This window comes from Vipera berus (genome assembly GCF_964194415.1).
Source record: "Vipera berus genome assembly, chromosome: 2".
Classification (NCBI taxonomy): domain Eukaryota; kingdom Metazoa; phylum Chordata; class Lepidosauria; order Squamata; family Viperidae; genus Vipera; species Vipera berus.
The window spans coordinates 160,973,369-160,988,796 of NC_138203.1; the positions used below are offsets into that span (position 1 = coordinate 160,973,369).

The 15,428-nt window shown below is 42.1% G+C and overlaps 1 protein-coding gene across 1 annotated transcript in view; it reads left to right on the top strand.

Annotated features, from left to right (window-relative positions):
* The window catches only part of TTYH2 (tweety family member 2), a gene marked incomplete at its 5' end in the record, with an annotated part of 96,546 nt that overhangs the window by 75,967 nt on the left and 5,151 nt on the right, over positions 1-15,428 (top strand). Inside the window, 5 exons of the mRNA XM_081320035.1 lie at positions 225-317; positions 1,925-2,017; positions 2,121-2,263; positions 4,145-4,330; positions 7,505-7,583. Coding sequence (XP_081176161.1) covers positions 225-317; positions 1,925-2,017; positions 2,121-2,263; positions 4,145-4,330; positions 7,505-7,583 — 594 coding nt within the window. The remainder of the gene's footprint in view (positions 1-224; positions 318-1,924; positions 2,018-2,120; positions 2,264-4,144; positions 4,331-7,504; positions 7,584-15,428) is intronic.

The following is a 15,428-nucleotide window of genomic DNA, read 5'->3' on the forward strand; positions in this document are numbered from 1 at the left end:
GGAAGCCAGGTTCACTTTACGCGATGTTACTAATTTAACAGCTGCAGTGATCCACTTAATAGCAAGAAAAGTTGTAAAATGAGGCAAAATTCACGTAACAATTGTCTCACTTAGCAGTGGAAATGTAGGGCTCAATTGGAGTCATAAGTCAACCTGTACTGCAAATTAAGATTTATGTAGAAAAAAATGGCTGATACCTTGCATGATGTGTTCTTTATTTGTAGGCCCTGACTATTTACCAGCGTTCTCTCACAACTATGCAGATCCAGATTCAGGGTCTTGTGCAGTTTGCAGTGCCTTTTTTCCCTACAGCCAAAGTAAGTTGCACAACGTTGTCTTTTCCTATGGAAGCAGGCAAGGCTCTTTGATGGAAGCTTCTGGGTTACATACATTTAGAAGTGGGTCACACCTGCTGTTTTCAGAAACAATATTTGACAAAGATAAAATATGAAAATTTAGGCACTTATTTGACCAGGGATGTGTTGAATATTCTTATGAGCTACCAGAAGATAAAACAAACAGGAAAAAAACAACCATGGTTTTATGGTTGACAGGACACAGGTGCCATGGCCATACAGTAGCAGAGGAAAAAGTCTAGGATCCCCTGTAATTCATAGTCTTCACTGATTTGGTGTCTCCAGATGGTAATTCTATGAGCTTTGGTCCCGACACATCCAGAGAATTGGGGAAAGTACTGTAGTGACTGGAAGCCATTTTAACAGATGGAGTGAAATTTTATATGAACAGGAAAGATTAAGCAACTTGGAACTCTATTTGTATATGTCAGATGTAGATGAAATTTCAAAGTCTTCTTGAGCTAGATAAAAAAGCCAGTTGCTTAACAAATCTTTTGACAGGAAATGTCATTCAGTGTTCTGTATAACATGGATGAGCTGCCTGCAAACCATAACCGAGGCTTATGACAGTTGGAGTTCAACAACATCTGCATGGTCACATTTTGCTGCGTGAAATGTAGTGTGATATTGGCTTCAGAGGGTAGGTGGTCTGTCTCCATGGGCTCCTCAGGCATCTGAGAAAGATGTCCTAGGGCAGGGGTAGGCAACCTCGGCTCTTTTATGACCATGAGTCATAAAAGAGCCGAGGTTGCCTACCCCTGTCCTAGGGCATTGTGAGGGATTGTGAGCAAAGAATGAAGTCATTGTTTTAATCTGAGAAGAGGCTACATGGTCCAGATGTGAAAGTTGTGAGAAGAAAGTGTTTCAAAGGGACGCCAAAGTAATAACTTACTATAACTGTACCTGACAGGTTTTTTTTAAAAAAAGAAGACTAACATTATAAATACCTTCCTGAAAATTAGATTGTCCTTGCTTCCTCAGTTTTGCCAGCTCCATGGGCTTTGACATGCATGCCTTTGAGCTTCCATATGGAACTTTAGCAACAGTATCTGAAATCAAGCAATGCCTCCATGCATAAGTGAGATGACTTTCTGTGTACATATATTGCCGATAGGTGAACAGTAAGGTAGTTCTGTTTTCCTTTATTTTAATGTTTAATCAAATGAGAGAGAATCCCTGGAAATAACAAATCAAAGTACCAAGGGAAGGAGCCCTTTTCTTTTTCATGAGGCTTTGTAAAACCACTATAGCTCTAATGTTATCCCTGTTTCTATAAAACCAATGTTGGGTAACAGTTAAGTTAAGATCAGAAGGGCAACAGTTCCAATTTGCAGTCAGCCAAAAAAAGTCACTGGGCCATTCACCATCTCTCAGCCCAATTTGATATCACAAGATTAAATCAGAGAGGCGGTACTGTGTATGCCAGCCAGGAACGATAGACTACGACAGCCATACAGTAGGTATCTATTCACCGTGATTGCTGGACAGTCATTCGAGATATGGTGAACACTATTCCTTTTCCAATAGAATATATGCTCCTTCTCTGATGGCTTTTGCCCTTGCTGCAGAAAGACCTGCTTGATATACAGAAGTTACTGAACTACTCCGAAATCAATCTCCACCAGCTGACTGCCATGCTGGACTGCAGGGGCCTTCACAAGGTAAGCAGCATAAGGCACACTGTGCTTTGGGGACAAAGGTGTTGGTAGCACATTAGCAAGATGCTTCTTTTCTTCTCCCCTCCCCCACTTCCTTTCCCTAAAGGATTACCTGGATGCCTTGGTTGGGATCTGCTACGATGGGGTGGAAGGCTTACTGTACCTCACCCTCTTCTCTCTGATGGCTGCTGTATCCTTCTCCATCATCATATGTGCCATGCCTCGAGCCTGGAAACATTTAGCTAGCAGGTAAAACGGAATAAGTTTCCCAGGGATACCACAAAGTCAAAATAACCTTGTCCATGGCAGAGGGACATTTTGAAAAAGGGGATGAATAAAATAAAAATGGGTGATTTTCGGCGACAGCTAGAACATCAGTCTGATCTCTCCTTCAATAAAATCGCAGAGTTGTGAGCTGATCTTCCTATTGTCCTGTCCTCGTTAAGAGCTATGCATGTTGAACTTACAGAAGCATTCCAGAGACTGCAGAAGGAGATATAGACTCAATAGCATAACATAAGGTTATTTAGTAATATTATGGCCACTTAAATGTCACTTAACAGAATGCATGCATCGGTTGTTGAATAGTAACCTCTCATGTCTTTCTGGGTTTCTTATATTCACCCTTAATTTGCTGAGGGAGGGTGGAAAGAGTAGCAAGAGGGGAAGAGAGTCAGACAATTCATGTAAGAGAGAGAAAAATGCAACAAAAGAATACCCTTCCCATTATCTAGCATCACGTATATGCATTCTCTCGCATTGCTCAGTTTTCAGCTCCCCAGAGTGAGATGGGTGGCATACCACTTGGAGGCTTCAGCTGGTGCAGAATGCGGCCGTGCGAGTTGTGATGGGAGTCTCCCGATACTCCCGTGTAACACCTCTTCTCCGCGAGCTGCATTGGCTTCCAGTTGCCCTCCGGGTGAGATTCAAGGTGCTGGTGATGACCTATAAAGCCCTAAATGGCATGGGCCCGGATTATATCAGGGAGCACCTGCTGCCGGCATCAACTTCCCATCGTCCTGTGCGCTCCCACAGGGAGGGCCTCCTTAGGGTGCCGCCGGTCAGGGAATGCTGGCGGGTGATCCCCAGAGGGAGGGAATTCTCTGTGGGCGCGCCTGCCCTTTGGAATGATTTACCTGTGGAACTCCGGACTGCCCCCGACCTGCGCTCGTTTCGCCGCGACCTGAAAACCTGGCTTTTTGATCTATCCGGCCTGGACTGAGGGGGGTTTTAGTTTTAAATTTTTAACATTGTTTTATTGTTGGGCTATTATTAATTTAATTCTTTTTAATTCTATTTTTATCTTAATTTTATATTGTCTTTTAAATATTGCCCTGTAAACCACCCTGAGTCCTTCGGGAATAGGGCGGTATAGAAAACTAATTAAATAAATGAATATAAATTTACTGATGGTCAAAACAGCAATTTTTGGACAACGTCTATACGTTCATTCCGTTATCTAAAAGTGGTGAAGGAAGCACAATCAGTTCTTTCTGGTTTTGTTTTTGTTTTCCTGTCTCCTGATTAATAGAAAGAGCCTTGGTGGAGCAGTGGGCTGATGCCTCCTTAAGTAACACCAGCTGCCTGCAATTAGTGCAGGTTCGCATCCCACCAGGCTCAAGGTTGACTCAGCCTTCCATCCTTCCGAGGTAGGTAAAATGAGGACCCAGATTGTTGGGGGCAATAAGCTGACTTTGTAATAATGCCGCTTGGGGGGTGTGTGAAAGCCCTAATAAGCAGGCATATACATAGAATGAAGGCTACTGCTAAGCTTGTAAGCCGCCCTGAGTCTTTGGAGAAGGGCGGGATATAAATGGAATTAAAATAAAAAATAAAATAAAATAAATCTGTGAACTGTCCGATAGGGTTGGGTTTTCAGCAATGGAGCAAAATACAAAAGGCTCTCTTTTTTTCCAGCTACTACGGTTTCTTTCCTGGTCTCTGCTAACATTACAAGAGAAACCCTAAAATTAAGGGAAAGCTTAAGCAGCTGAAATACCCAGTCCTTCCAGGAATGAGTGTTACCTCTTCTCATTTGCCACTTCATCCGTAACCATTCCATGCTTTCAGATTTGGCTTTCGTTTCTAAGACGGACCGGATTTGGTTTTTTTTTGTTTTTTTCCTTTTAGAGATCGGGATTATGATGACATAGATGAAGAGGACCCCTTCAACCCACAGGCTCGACGTATTGCTGCCCACAATCCCAACCGTGGGCAACTCCGTAGTTTCTGTAGCTACAGTAGCAGCCTGGGCAGTCAGACAAGCCTTCAGCCTCCTGCCCAGACCATCTCCAATGCACCAGTGTCTGAGTATATGTAAGTATGCATGAAATTAGTAGAAGAGGCAGGAGTTAGCAGTTAGCAGTACTTAATCCCACATCCTCTCCTGTGAGGTTCGCAAGGTGGCCACCGAGATAGCTTCTGCTACTTGATGTTCTCCACCTTAACTTACTATACTCTGGTACCGTCTGGCCCTGCTCAGATTTGTGCTGCCTGTTGTCTTTGCTTCCATCATTCCATCTTTCTCTGAAAACCATGATATTTCCCCATTTTACCAATCTAATAGCTGTCAACCCATGTCCTCCGTCATCCTGGCATCCCAGCCAGAAAACCCGAAATCCATCTTTGTACAGCTGCTAGGTCTTCAAACTTGTAACAGTTGCCTTCTTATTGAAAGAAGACAGCCTTAAAGATGAAAAACCTGAGCAACCATACTTTTGAACTGTATGTTGGAGAAAACGTTTTTAAAAATAAAGTCTAGATGCAGCTCTTAAAATATCCCTAGAGAAGATGTGTGAAACAAGCTGTTGTCCTACTTTTTGCATCTTTTATTCTTTGTTAATTGCTATGGTGTGATACTTTAATTTAACATGGTTTTTTTTCTTGTTGAGTTGTCATGTACATTTGCATGCCCTTTTATGGAAAGATCTTTGTTTAAATATATTTATTGGTCGATTGGTTGGAAAATGTGCTGCCTTTTGATGGAGGAAGTCTTGCCCATTTATCGTTCATAACTGCAGATAAGCCAACACCCTTGAAGCTTCAACCAAAATACCATGAAAAATGGTATCCATGGTCACCCATGGATAAGTCAATCCTTGAATTTTTAATCACAGCAGTGGACAGAAAATTGAAATTGTTATGTCAGCATTTATAAAACTATGATTTTAAGGCCATGACAGGCTGATCTGCAGATAAGTCGAACCCAGTTTTGGGGCTGTATTTTGTAGCCCAAAATTCTCAGCTCATTTACAAGTGTACATGGTACTTCCTCTTTGCTCCTGTCTATGACTTGGCTTGGCTTGGAAGGTAATAATGGATAGCAATAAAAAGAAAAATCAGAGGAATGTTTGATGTCAAAAAAGTTAAGCATTCTCAGAGCTGCTTAGGCCTTGGATGGGAGATTATTAAGAAATCCGAAGGCTGCAGGCTAGGCTAGAAGTTAAATTTTAAAGACAGCGACAATCATTTCCATATTTTGAGAAAGCAAAATATGTACATAAATTCATTAGGTATTTATTTTGACTCGAGTGAGTCTTTATTTTTCATCTGTGCATGAGAAGATATACATGGCTACTGCCAAGTTTTCTGTGAAAATCTAGTAACTTTTAGCTCCCATACAGATTCTCTGGCCATTGAAAAGATTCAGCGTCCACCAGAAAAGAGCATGGTGGAGAAGCTCTGGGACTATGCAGATGTGTATTGTGTACATCTTATTCCTACTTTGGATTTCAGGCAGCTGTTGAATCCTTATCTCCAGTACCCTCATAAGTTGTTAGTGTTTCCTTCAGGGAAATGGTGTTAACCTTGAATTGCCTACTGAATTTGAGCAAGGTTTAACAATGGAAAAGGTCCATTGGAGGAGAAAGTCCATCCAAAATGGCAGGAAGTAGATTTCCCATTTCTGTTTCCATAACTAGTGGAAACCATCTGGTCTCCCCACCCCTTCAGCTCTCTGAACTGTTTGCTGCAAAATCTTAGAAATGAAAAGTGCTAAGGAACAATCAAACAAGTTGTCTCTTCTGCCCAGTCATAGAGTTGAGGAAAGGAGTATTGTGCTGCCCATTTTTATGACTCCAATTTAGGTAGGAAGACAGAGAGATTATGTGATTTCTTTGCTGAATTATTTTTTTTTCCTAATTGTGACCTCGGAAGCATACTGTAGTTGCTGATTCCAGATACTGGTTAAAAATGGAAGCTTACTCAGAACTGTTCTTTCAGATACGTTATAGTAAATCCTCATAGGGAAACAATGCTACCTAAAAACTACCTGAGCAGAGTACCAAGAGATTTTTGCAGGCATCAAGAAGACTTACAGAAAAGTTGGTCCTCCACTGGAAACATAGCCCCATGAATACCCGGCACCATATTCACACTCATCTGCAGTTCCACAGATCAGTGCAACTGCTGAGTTGTCAGCCTTTTACCTAGTCAACTTGGTTACTTGTCCAAAGTCCTTGCCATCTGAGAATAATGGGAATGGAGGCCCACGTCTCTGAAGAACATTTAGGAAAGGCTTCATTAAACCTTGAACTGATAAGCAACCAGCCATCACCACATTCTCCCATCACCCTTCTTTTTTGGAGGGTATTGTAAAATGAAAGTTGGAGCATTGCTAGGCTTGAGATGGACAGAATGTTAACTACTGTTCTTCTTGCCTGTCCCTGAGTGACTTTTGCTGGATGCCCATCCTCTCACACCCATTGCACATAAAAGAAAGAGGGTACACATGTCCTCTGCTATTATTCTCAAGGCTCAGTTCTTCACAGTACATAGTGCTCACTGAATGTAGAGGAGTTTGTTCCAGAATGAATTCCTTCCCCACAATATTTCACAGATCAAGGAGACAGCTAATGAGGACTGGTGTAGCTTCCCCCAATCAGGCATTCTTCAGATGCATTGGGAGTAAAATTCCTCAGCCAGCTGCATCTCTGAGTATTTAACTGGAGATGATGGAAGTTCCGAACTAATGCACCTGGAGAGTACCAAGACAAAAGAGATTGATCGGGGAATTTATGAATGCTTGCTGATTCCCTCTCTAAGCCATCTTCATGGTGCTGCAAGGTGCAAAATGAATAAATAGCTCGAGACCCAAGAGCTGCTGCATTACGGGATGAGCTCCTGTCATTCGCTCCAGCTCCTGCCGACCTAGCAGTTCGATAGCATATAACCACAAGTAGATAGCTATCTACCAGTTTGGAGGACAGATTAATGGGGACATAAAAGAACCCCCAATTGGATGTTCCCCGGGCAACAGCGATGTCACTGGCTGATCATTTCAACATGGAAGCACCATAGGTGCTTCCGACACAAACACGAACATAAATAACGGCCTGCGTATCCACACACCCATTTTTTCCCCACTCCCACAAACGCTTGCCTCCAACAAGGATCCCCAGCTTCTGGGAGAATGTCAGGAATATTTCTTAGCCCATAACAGATTTCCTTTTAATAGATTGTCCTCCTGATCTCACTCCTCTTTACCTGCAGGAACCAAGCTGTGCTCTTTGGTGGGAATCCACGGTATGAAAACGTCCCCCTGATTGGAAGAGGATCACCTCCCCCCACGGTATGGTGGGCTTCGGAGGCTAAACCATTTTTATAACAAACCCTTTATTTCCCCCCCCCCTGCTTTTACTAACACTCCTGTTCAATTTAATAAACACATTTTCTTAAAAAGTGGGATGAAAAAACCTTCTGGCTTTTGTCAGAAAATATGAAACACCGGTTTATGGGATTTGTTTTTTTCTGATGTTAGAGATGAAAAAAACAGTTAGTATATGATTTAAATGCAGGCTTTTCAGAACGACAATCCAGAATCTAAACTGCTATCTGAAGATGAAAACTGCTGCAGGAGCCCTGCTTTCTGGAAGTTAGCTTTTTGTTGTTGTTGTTGTTGTTGTTCCCACAGTTGTTTTGGCTATATCATTTCTGCCCACAATTTGGAATGTATCTCCCACTGACATGGCATCCTTCTGGCTAGCTTCAGGCAGCTCTATAGCGAAAGCGTCGAAAACATTGTGTTGCGTTGCGTTGAATTAAATTGCATTGCTATTTGGCTGCTAGTCTCTCAGGCAAACTGTTGTGCGAGGCTGTGCTGCAATTCTTATCACATCGGCAGACTTTGGCTGTTGTTTCTGTAGCTTGCGTGATTGTGTGAGTTACACAGTGCATGTTACACAGTTCTATATTTCAGTTGGGGTTTTTTTACATTTTTTTTATCCCCACCTTTATTATTTTTATAAATCACTCCAGGCAACAAACATAGCTCCTTCCTCCTCCTATTTTCCCCTTAACAACAACCCTGTGAAGTGGATTGGGAGACAGAGAGAGTAACTGGCCAAAACTTACTCAGCTGACTATCATGCTTGAAACAGGACTAGAATTCACAGTCCGGTTCCTGGTTTCTAACCTTGTCCCTTAACCACTAGATCAGGGGTCTTCAAACTTGGCCCTTTTATGACTTGTGGACTTCAACTCCCAGAATTCCTGTCTGGCTGAGGAATTCTGGGAGTTGAAGTCCGCAAGTCATAAAAGGGCCAAATTTGAAGACTCCTGCACTAGATCAGATTGGCTTTCCCCTGCATCTTTAACATTTTGCTTGTTTCTGGAGGCAAGAATTGCAAGTTTCTGTTCAATTAGAAAATGAGTGGAGGTGGTTTTTTTATATTTTCTTCCCACCTTATTCTACTTTTATAAAATGTTTTTCTGCAAATATAGTTGTTATAATGCGTATCACTTTTTTGTTTAGCATAAGATTATTATTTTTTGACATCTTGCCTGCAATGCTTGCTTTGTTTTTCAGTTAACTGTTTTGCAGCTATATAGCCTTTTAAGGTGCTTGCATTTTTAAAATATCTTGGGAGGGATGGGGTGTTTTCCTCCTCCCCCTCCCCTGGCACTTTTTCATAAGAGATTTCCCTGTGCTGTAAATATCCCCAACCTCTCAATATAGAAATATTGAATCTATGGAATCTAGGCATTTAAAATTGCCATTAGTTTGCATTTAGACTCACTGCAGCCTTCTGAAAATTGGTTCCTTACCTGAAGTGTTTGGACTGCAACGTGCATAAGTCCCTGAGTATGGTCTCGCTGGTTGAAAATTCAAAGAAAATCTGGAGAATGCCATATTTTGAAAAGGTTTTTAGCAGAGTGGATTGCATTAACTGGCAACGGAGACCTTTTCAGGGTTTCTACAGGACAGAATTGTGGGGAAATTTCTGATAATTTCAAGTTATTTAGTTTTTCCCCATAACAATGCATGCTGCATATGGATTCAGTGTGGTGTTTCAAATAGGCAAAATTAAAAACCCTCTTGAGCAGTGCTGATTCCCCAATTGCCTTAACGTTGAGAACCCATGCTGTGAATAACATTTATTCCAGACTTCCAGTCATGCTGATTTAAATAGTCAGTAAGTAAAGGCTCTTAAATTTGATGGAGTGAGGTTTCTAAATAGTCTGTTACTGTTATGGTTTACTCAGCTGGAGATTTCCTTTAGGAAAGTTCCCACAGGACATCCCTCTTTCAATAAAACCCTACCAGGGGCCTTTGAAGCTGTACAGATTTAACATAGCCTACAACTTTGGAAATTACAGTATACTTCATCAGTTACAAGAAATGTTTTCCCCAAATCTGTCTAGAGAAGTGGAATGGGGGAATATTACAAAGGCAGAGCACCAGAGAAAATTGCTGCCTTTCCGTAGTTGTGTGAAAGAGATCCAGTCTGAGTGAATTTGATTTGCTCCCGCCTATTAAAATATTATGAAAAATTCATGTTTGAGGCTCTTAAGTGAAAAGTTATTTACATGTTTAATGCACAGGTTTAGGCTTGCTAAGTATTGAAAGGGATAATTCTCTCTCTCTCTCTCTCTCTCCCTCCCTCCCTCCCTCCCTCCCTCTCCTTCTCCTTCTCCTTCTCCCTCCCCCCCTCTCTCTTTATATATATTAAACATAGGCCTAGGATTATATAAATTGGTATCTCTTTACTGTTTGGATTGCATTACTTTTGCATTCAGTACTTGATCTATTTCTTGCATAGTTGAGACCTAACTTAACTTGATCACAATTCCTCACAAGCTTCTACTGCCAAGTGAAATTAATATTTAGTGCATACCATGAACCTAGTTCTCATTCAGAAGAGCTTGTGTTACCAATCTTTATGAAATTTAAATTCCTTCCTCCCTCCCTCCCATACAAACATTATTTAGTTTTCCATTGGACTAAAGAGTTTCACTTTGAACAGAAGTGCAAAAGTAGAAAGATTAAGAAGTAGTGTTTACAAGGAAGACAAAAAAGGGACTCAAGGCACTGAAACAGCTGGTGTTCTACTTACGTTAAAAAGTTACAGTCAGTTTTGGGCTGATGATGGAAATGCCCAGCGGTGCTATAAAAATGAATAATTACACCAGTGAGCCCTAAACTTGAATTAAAAGAACAAGAAAATTATCAGAAAAATTATTCAGCAACTTAAGCTATAATAAGTAAAATATGTCCCTAGCCTTTGATAAGTAATAAACTAGAGCAGTTGCACATATAAAGTACAAAAGAAATAGAAAACTCCAATGCCTTTCCAACTTCCTGTGTCCCTATCTGAAGTGTCATTTGCCAAGTTATTGTTTCTTATTTACTTAATACGGTATATAGGCTACCTGAGTCCCTAAAAGACTTTGAGCGGCTTACAACTAAGAGCTAATTTATAATAGGATATAAAAGATACAATTGACTGGAAGAGCAGAGTATGCAAAACAAAAGCACAAAATTACCTTGTCCCCAATCAGAACACCCAGGTCTTAATAGCTTCCTGAATGATACATATGAATCTCTGGGGTGGGGAGATCACTGCAAAAAGCACAAATTGCAACAGAAAAGGCATTGTTCCTGAGCCCTGCAAAGCAGCCTTATTTCATTGAATTCTTTCCAGGGTGTTGGAGTCTGGGGAAGGGTTGGCTTTACATGATGTCTGAATCCATCCCAGTGGTAAAAGCCTACAGCATGGGTGTCAAACTGCCGGCCTGCGGGCCGGATGCATCATAGCGATGCATTCACTCCACTCCATTGCCGGCAATGGCAAAAAAAGTCACGATACGGCACAACACGTCACGTGACTTGCGAGTTTGACACCCCTGGCCTAGAGAATAGACCACAGCCGAGTATTCATGCTAAGTCACAAACCAAACACATGACAACTCCACATGTGAATCATTTGTTATATAGCTGCAGGGACCACAAAAGTAGTTGACTAAACCGAATCCATATGTATTAAAAAGGCTCTCATAAATCTTAAATCTTAAAAATAAGATTTTAAAGTTAATGACACATCCAATACAAATTATGCCTCTGTAGTTAATGTATGTCTTAACAGTTCTGATAATAAATAAGAAAGAGGTGAGTTAGCTGTCTGAAAGAAGAACTAGCCAAGGGAACCTCAAAGGGTGACACTTCATTTAAATTTTTTATATACTGTATTCTAGGTGTGACTCCAGTGGTTTTACACAAAACAAAATGCCAAATCAATAAAACAGTTACAATAAAATATCCACCTACTACCAGCATTACATCACAATGGCGACAACTGAATATGCCATTAGTAGCTCCATGGAACAATATTGCTTTAATGGCCTTCTTGAAATGCATCAGAGTTGGTGCCTATTGTACATTTGGAGAGGCTATTCAAGAAGGAATGTAGAAAGATTGCCTCCAGCCTTCTCAGCCACAAATGGTGAAGATCTTGCTTGAGTTTCTCTTCTGAGGTGACAAAGCAGAATAATCCTATGCCATAGCTCAGGAAGCTGAAGCTGCAGGGAAAGGGCGGTATATAAATGCAATAAATAAATATTAATGGAACCAGTTTTCCAGAGACAAGCAATTCCCTAGATAGATAAATCCTAAGCCATTTGACATCATTCCGTATGGATGAACTTTTCATGCCTTATAAAATAGAGAAGTGGGTACATTTCAGTACAGTCACTAGGATGTAAACAGAATAACAGCTGCCTTTTTCTAATGTCACAGCTGAATTCTTGCATTCTGCATAGTCATGTGACACTGGATTCTCATCTGATGTGCAAGCAGACTCAGACTTAAGTTGTGTTGTTAGAGAAATGCAAATTAAATCCATGTTTAAACACAACCTTGTTTTTTATGTCGATTATTCTAAGAAATGTATATGTTTCATGGAATCAATTGCCCTGTGATATGAGCTATTAAAATTAATAACAATCTACCTGAAAGATGGAAAGCATATGCAAAAATGTTGCCTGCTTCATGATTGATCAGGGAGACTAGTTGATATTTGTATTACAAGCTGCCACAATCCATTTTCAGGGCTAACAGTTGTTTGAATATTCAAGGAACTATTTCTAATTTGGGCATTTAAAAGTCAGGGCTGTGCCACTTTGGGAGGCTTTAATCTTAGTGTTGCAGATATTTGCTATTGAAAAATCCTCAAAGCTGATGGCGAAATTAAATGTAGCTCTTCTCCATATACCAAGTAGTCCAATTTCAATAAGATTTAAATGCCTTAAGGAAACTCTTTCAAGCTCTATTCCATTCCAGAAAAGTAGTCTGTAAATAATTTTTCTTAACACTGTGACTGGAAAGACACAACTTTCTAATAATAAATTATTTATTTTATTTATTTATTTTATTGGATTTATATACCGCCCTTTCCCGAAGGACTCAGGGCGGTTTACAGGGTATTTAAAACAAAGATCGATACAAAAGTTAAAAACAATTAAAAAAGATTAAATCAAATCCCTAAAAATAAAAACCCCAATTAAAATTCTCAGCCTGGGCCGGAAAGCTCAAAGAGCCAGGTCTTCAGGTCCCGGCAAAATGAGCGAAGGTCGGGGGCAGTCCTAAGCTCCGCAGGCAGCTGGTTCCAGAGGGCAGGTGCACCCACAGAGAAGGCCCTCCCTCTGGGTGTTATCCGCCGACAATCTTTTACCGGCGGCACCCTGAGAAGACCCTCCCTGTGGGAGCGCACTGGACGAAGGGAACTTGATGCTGGCAGCAGGTGTTCCCTCAGATATCCCAGACCCAAGCCATTTAGGGCTTTATAGGTCATCACCAGCACCTTGAATCTCACCCGGAGGGCAACCGGAAGCCAATGCAGCTCGCGGAGTAGAGGTGTTACATGGGAGTATCGGGAAACCCCCATCACAACTCACGCGGCCGCATTCTGCACCAGCTGAAGCCTCCGAGTGGTCCTCAAGGGCAGCCCCATGTAGAGAGCATTGCAGTAGTCTAAATGGGAGGTCACGAGCGCATAAGTGACTGTGCGTAGGGCATCCCGGTCCAGGTAGGGTCGCAACTGGCGCACCAGGTGAACCTGGGCAAAAGCCCCCCTGGTCACGGCTCCTATATGGTCTTCAAAATTGAGCCGTGAATCCAGGAGGACACCCAAGTTGCGAGCCCTATCAACGGGGGGGTAACACCTCACCCCCCCATCGTTAAAGGTGGAATAATCTGGTTAACCCGAGATGCCGATATGCACAGCCACTCAGTCTTGGCAGGATTGAGACGAAGCCTGTTTCTCCCCATCCATACCTGGACCGCCTCCAAGCAATGGGACATCACGGCGAGGGCATCACTGGGTTGGTTCGGGGTGGAGAAAAAAAGTTGGGTATCATCAGCGTACTGATGATACCCCACCCCGAAACCACGAATGATCTCACCCAGCGGCTTCATATAGATGTTGAACAGGAGGGGCGAGAGAACCGACCCCTGAGGAACTCCACAAACGAGAGGCCTCGGGGTGGATCTCTGCCCTCCCGTCAGCACCGACTGCGAGCGGCCCAGGAGATAGGAGAACCACCATAAAACGGTGCCTCCCACTCCCAACCCCCTGAGACGCCGCAGTAGGATACCATGGTCGATGGTATCAAAAGCCACTGAGAGATCTAATAGGACTAGGACAGAGGAACAACCCCTGTCCCGAGCCCGCCAGAGATCATTCACCAACACGACCAATGCCGTCTCTGTGCTGTGTCCGGGCCTGAAACCCGATTGGTACGGGTCCAGATAATCAGTTTCCTCCAGGAACAGAGGAAGCTGATGTGCCACACTCTCAACAACCTTCGCCAAAAAGCGAAGGTTGGAGACTGGACGATAGTTATTTAAAACAGCCGGGTCCAGGACAGGCTTTTTGAGGAGGGGTCTCACCACCGCCTCCTTCAAGGCCGTGGGGAAGACACCCTCCTTCAAAGAAGCAGTTATTACACTAATATATACCAATTATATTTTCCAGGCCTGCATTCTGTCCCCTAGATATCCTGAAGCTACAGCAAGGGTCTAAGACAGACATGTCAAACTCGCAACGTCACATGACGTTGCGCAACGTATCGAGAGAGTTTTGCCATTGCTGGCAACGGGGTGGGCATGGCTTCTGGATGACGCGTCCGGCCCGCGGGCCAGCTGTTTAACACCCCAAGACAACTTGCTGCAGCCAACTCGCCACAGAACAATTCACCACGGCCAATTTGTCTCAGGGCAAAAGTTACATAATATCAAAGAAATGGTGGAAGAGAATCATTAAAGAAAGGATGCAAAAGGAGGGGACAAAATGAAATGAGAATGACAAAAGAAAATTTCATTATTATTGTTTTAAATAAATAAAATCATTGAATTGTCCCATGGCGAGTTGACCCATGGCAAGTCAACCACGGCAAGTTGTCCCACGGCGAGCAGGCCGTGGTGAGTTGGCCATGGTGAATCAACAGCGGTGAGTTGGCTGTAGCGACTTCTCCCATTCTGTACAGCAATGGGGGGGAAGGGATTTCTACAGACTGTAATTCCAACTCATTTGGAGGGCACAGATTTAGGGAAAGGGGCTTGTTCTCTAACTTTATTATGAGTCATTGATACAATTACGGAAGGTGTGTGCACATAGGCACACAGTTGTTCCTTAATGCTATATTTCCAGAATGCCCCAAATTTGTGATCCCATTTGTTTCCTATCACTTTGTGTGTGGTCTGTATTAATAAACCCAACTCTTATCTCTACTCCTTAGAGGTCTTCTAGATAGTAGTAGACTATTGTGTTGATAAATAAATGCAGGGGGTGGGTGATTTCATTAGAACTGACTGCAAACTAAAGAAACCAGGAGCTGAGGAACATATAATTTCAAAAACAATTCCCTGAAATGGTGAACTACAACACGGGATAAACAGATTTGTCTCTAGCTTGGGCTCACAAATTAGAAAGCATGATGTAGAGGGGAAACTGAACAAATTTCAACAAAATGCAAGGAAACCATCTCCCGGCCATAATGCTGGATTAATCATTTTTATTTCCTGAGTATTTTTTTTAAAATCTATAAGAAATATTTTGGAAATAAAATTTGTCCAAGGTGGACAGATAAAGGAAGCGGAAAAATTAAGGGTTCATACACTGCTTAGTCAGTGGCTATTTGC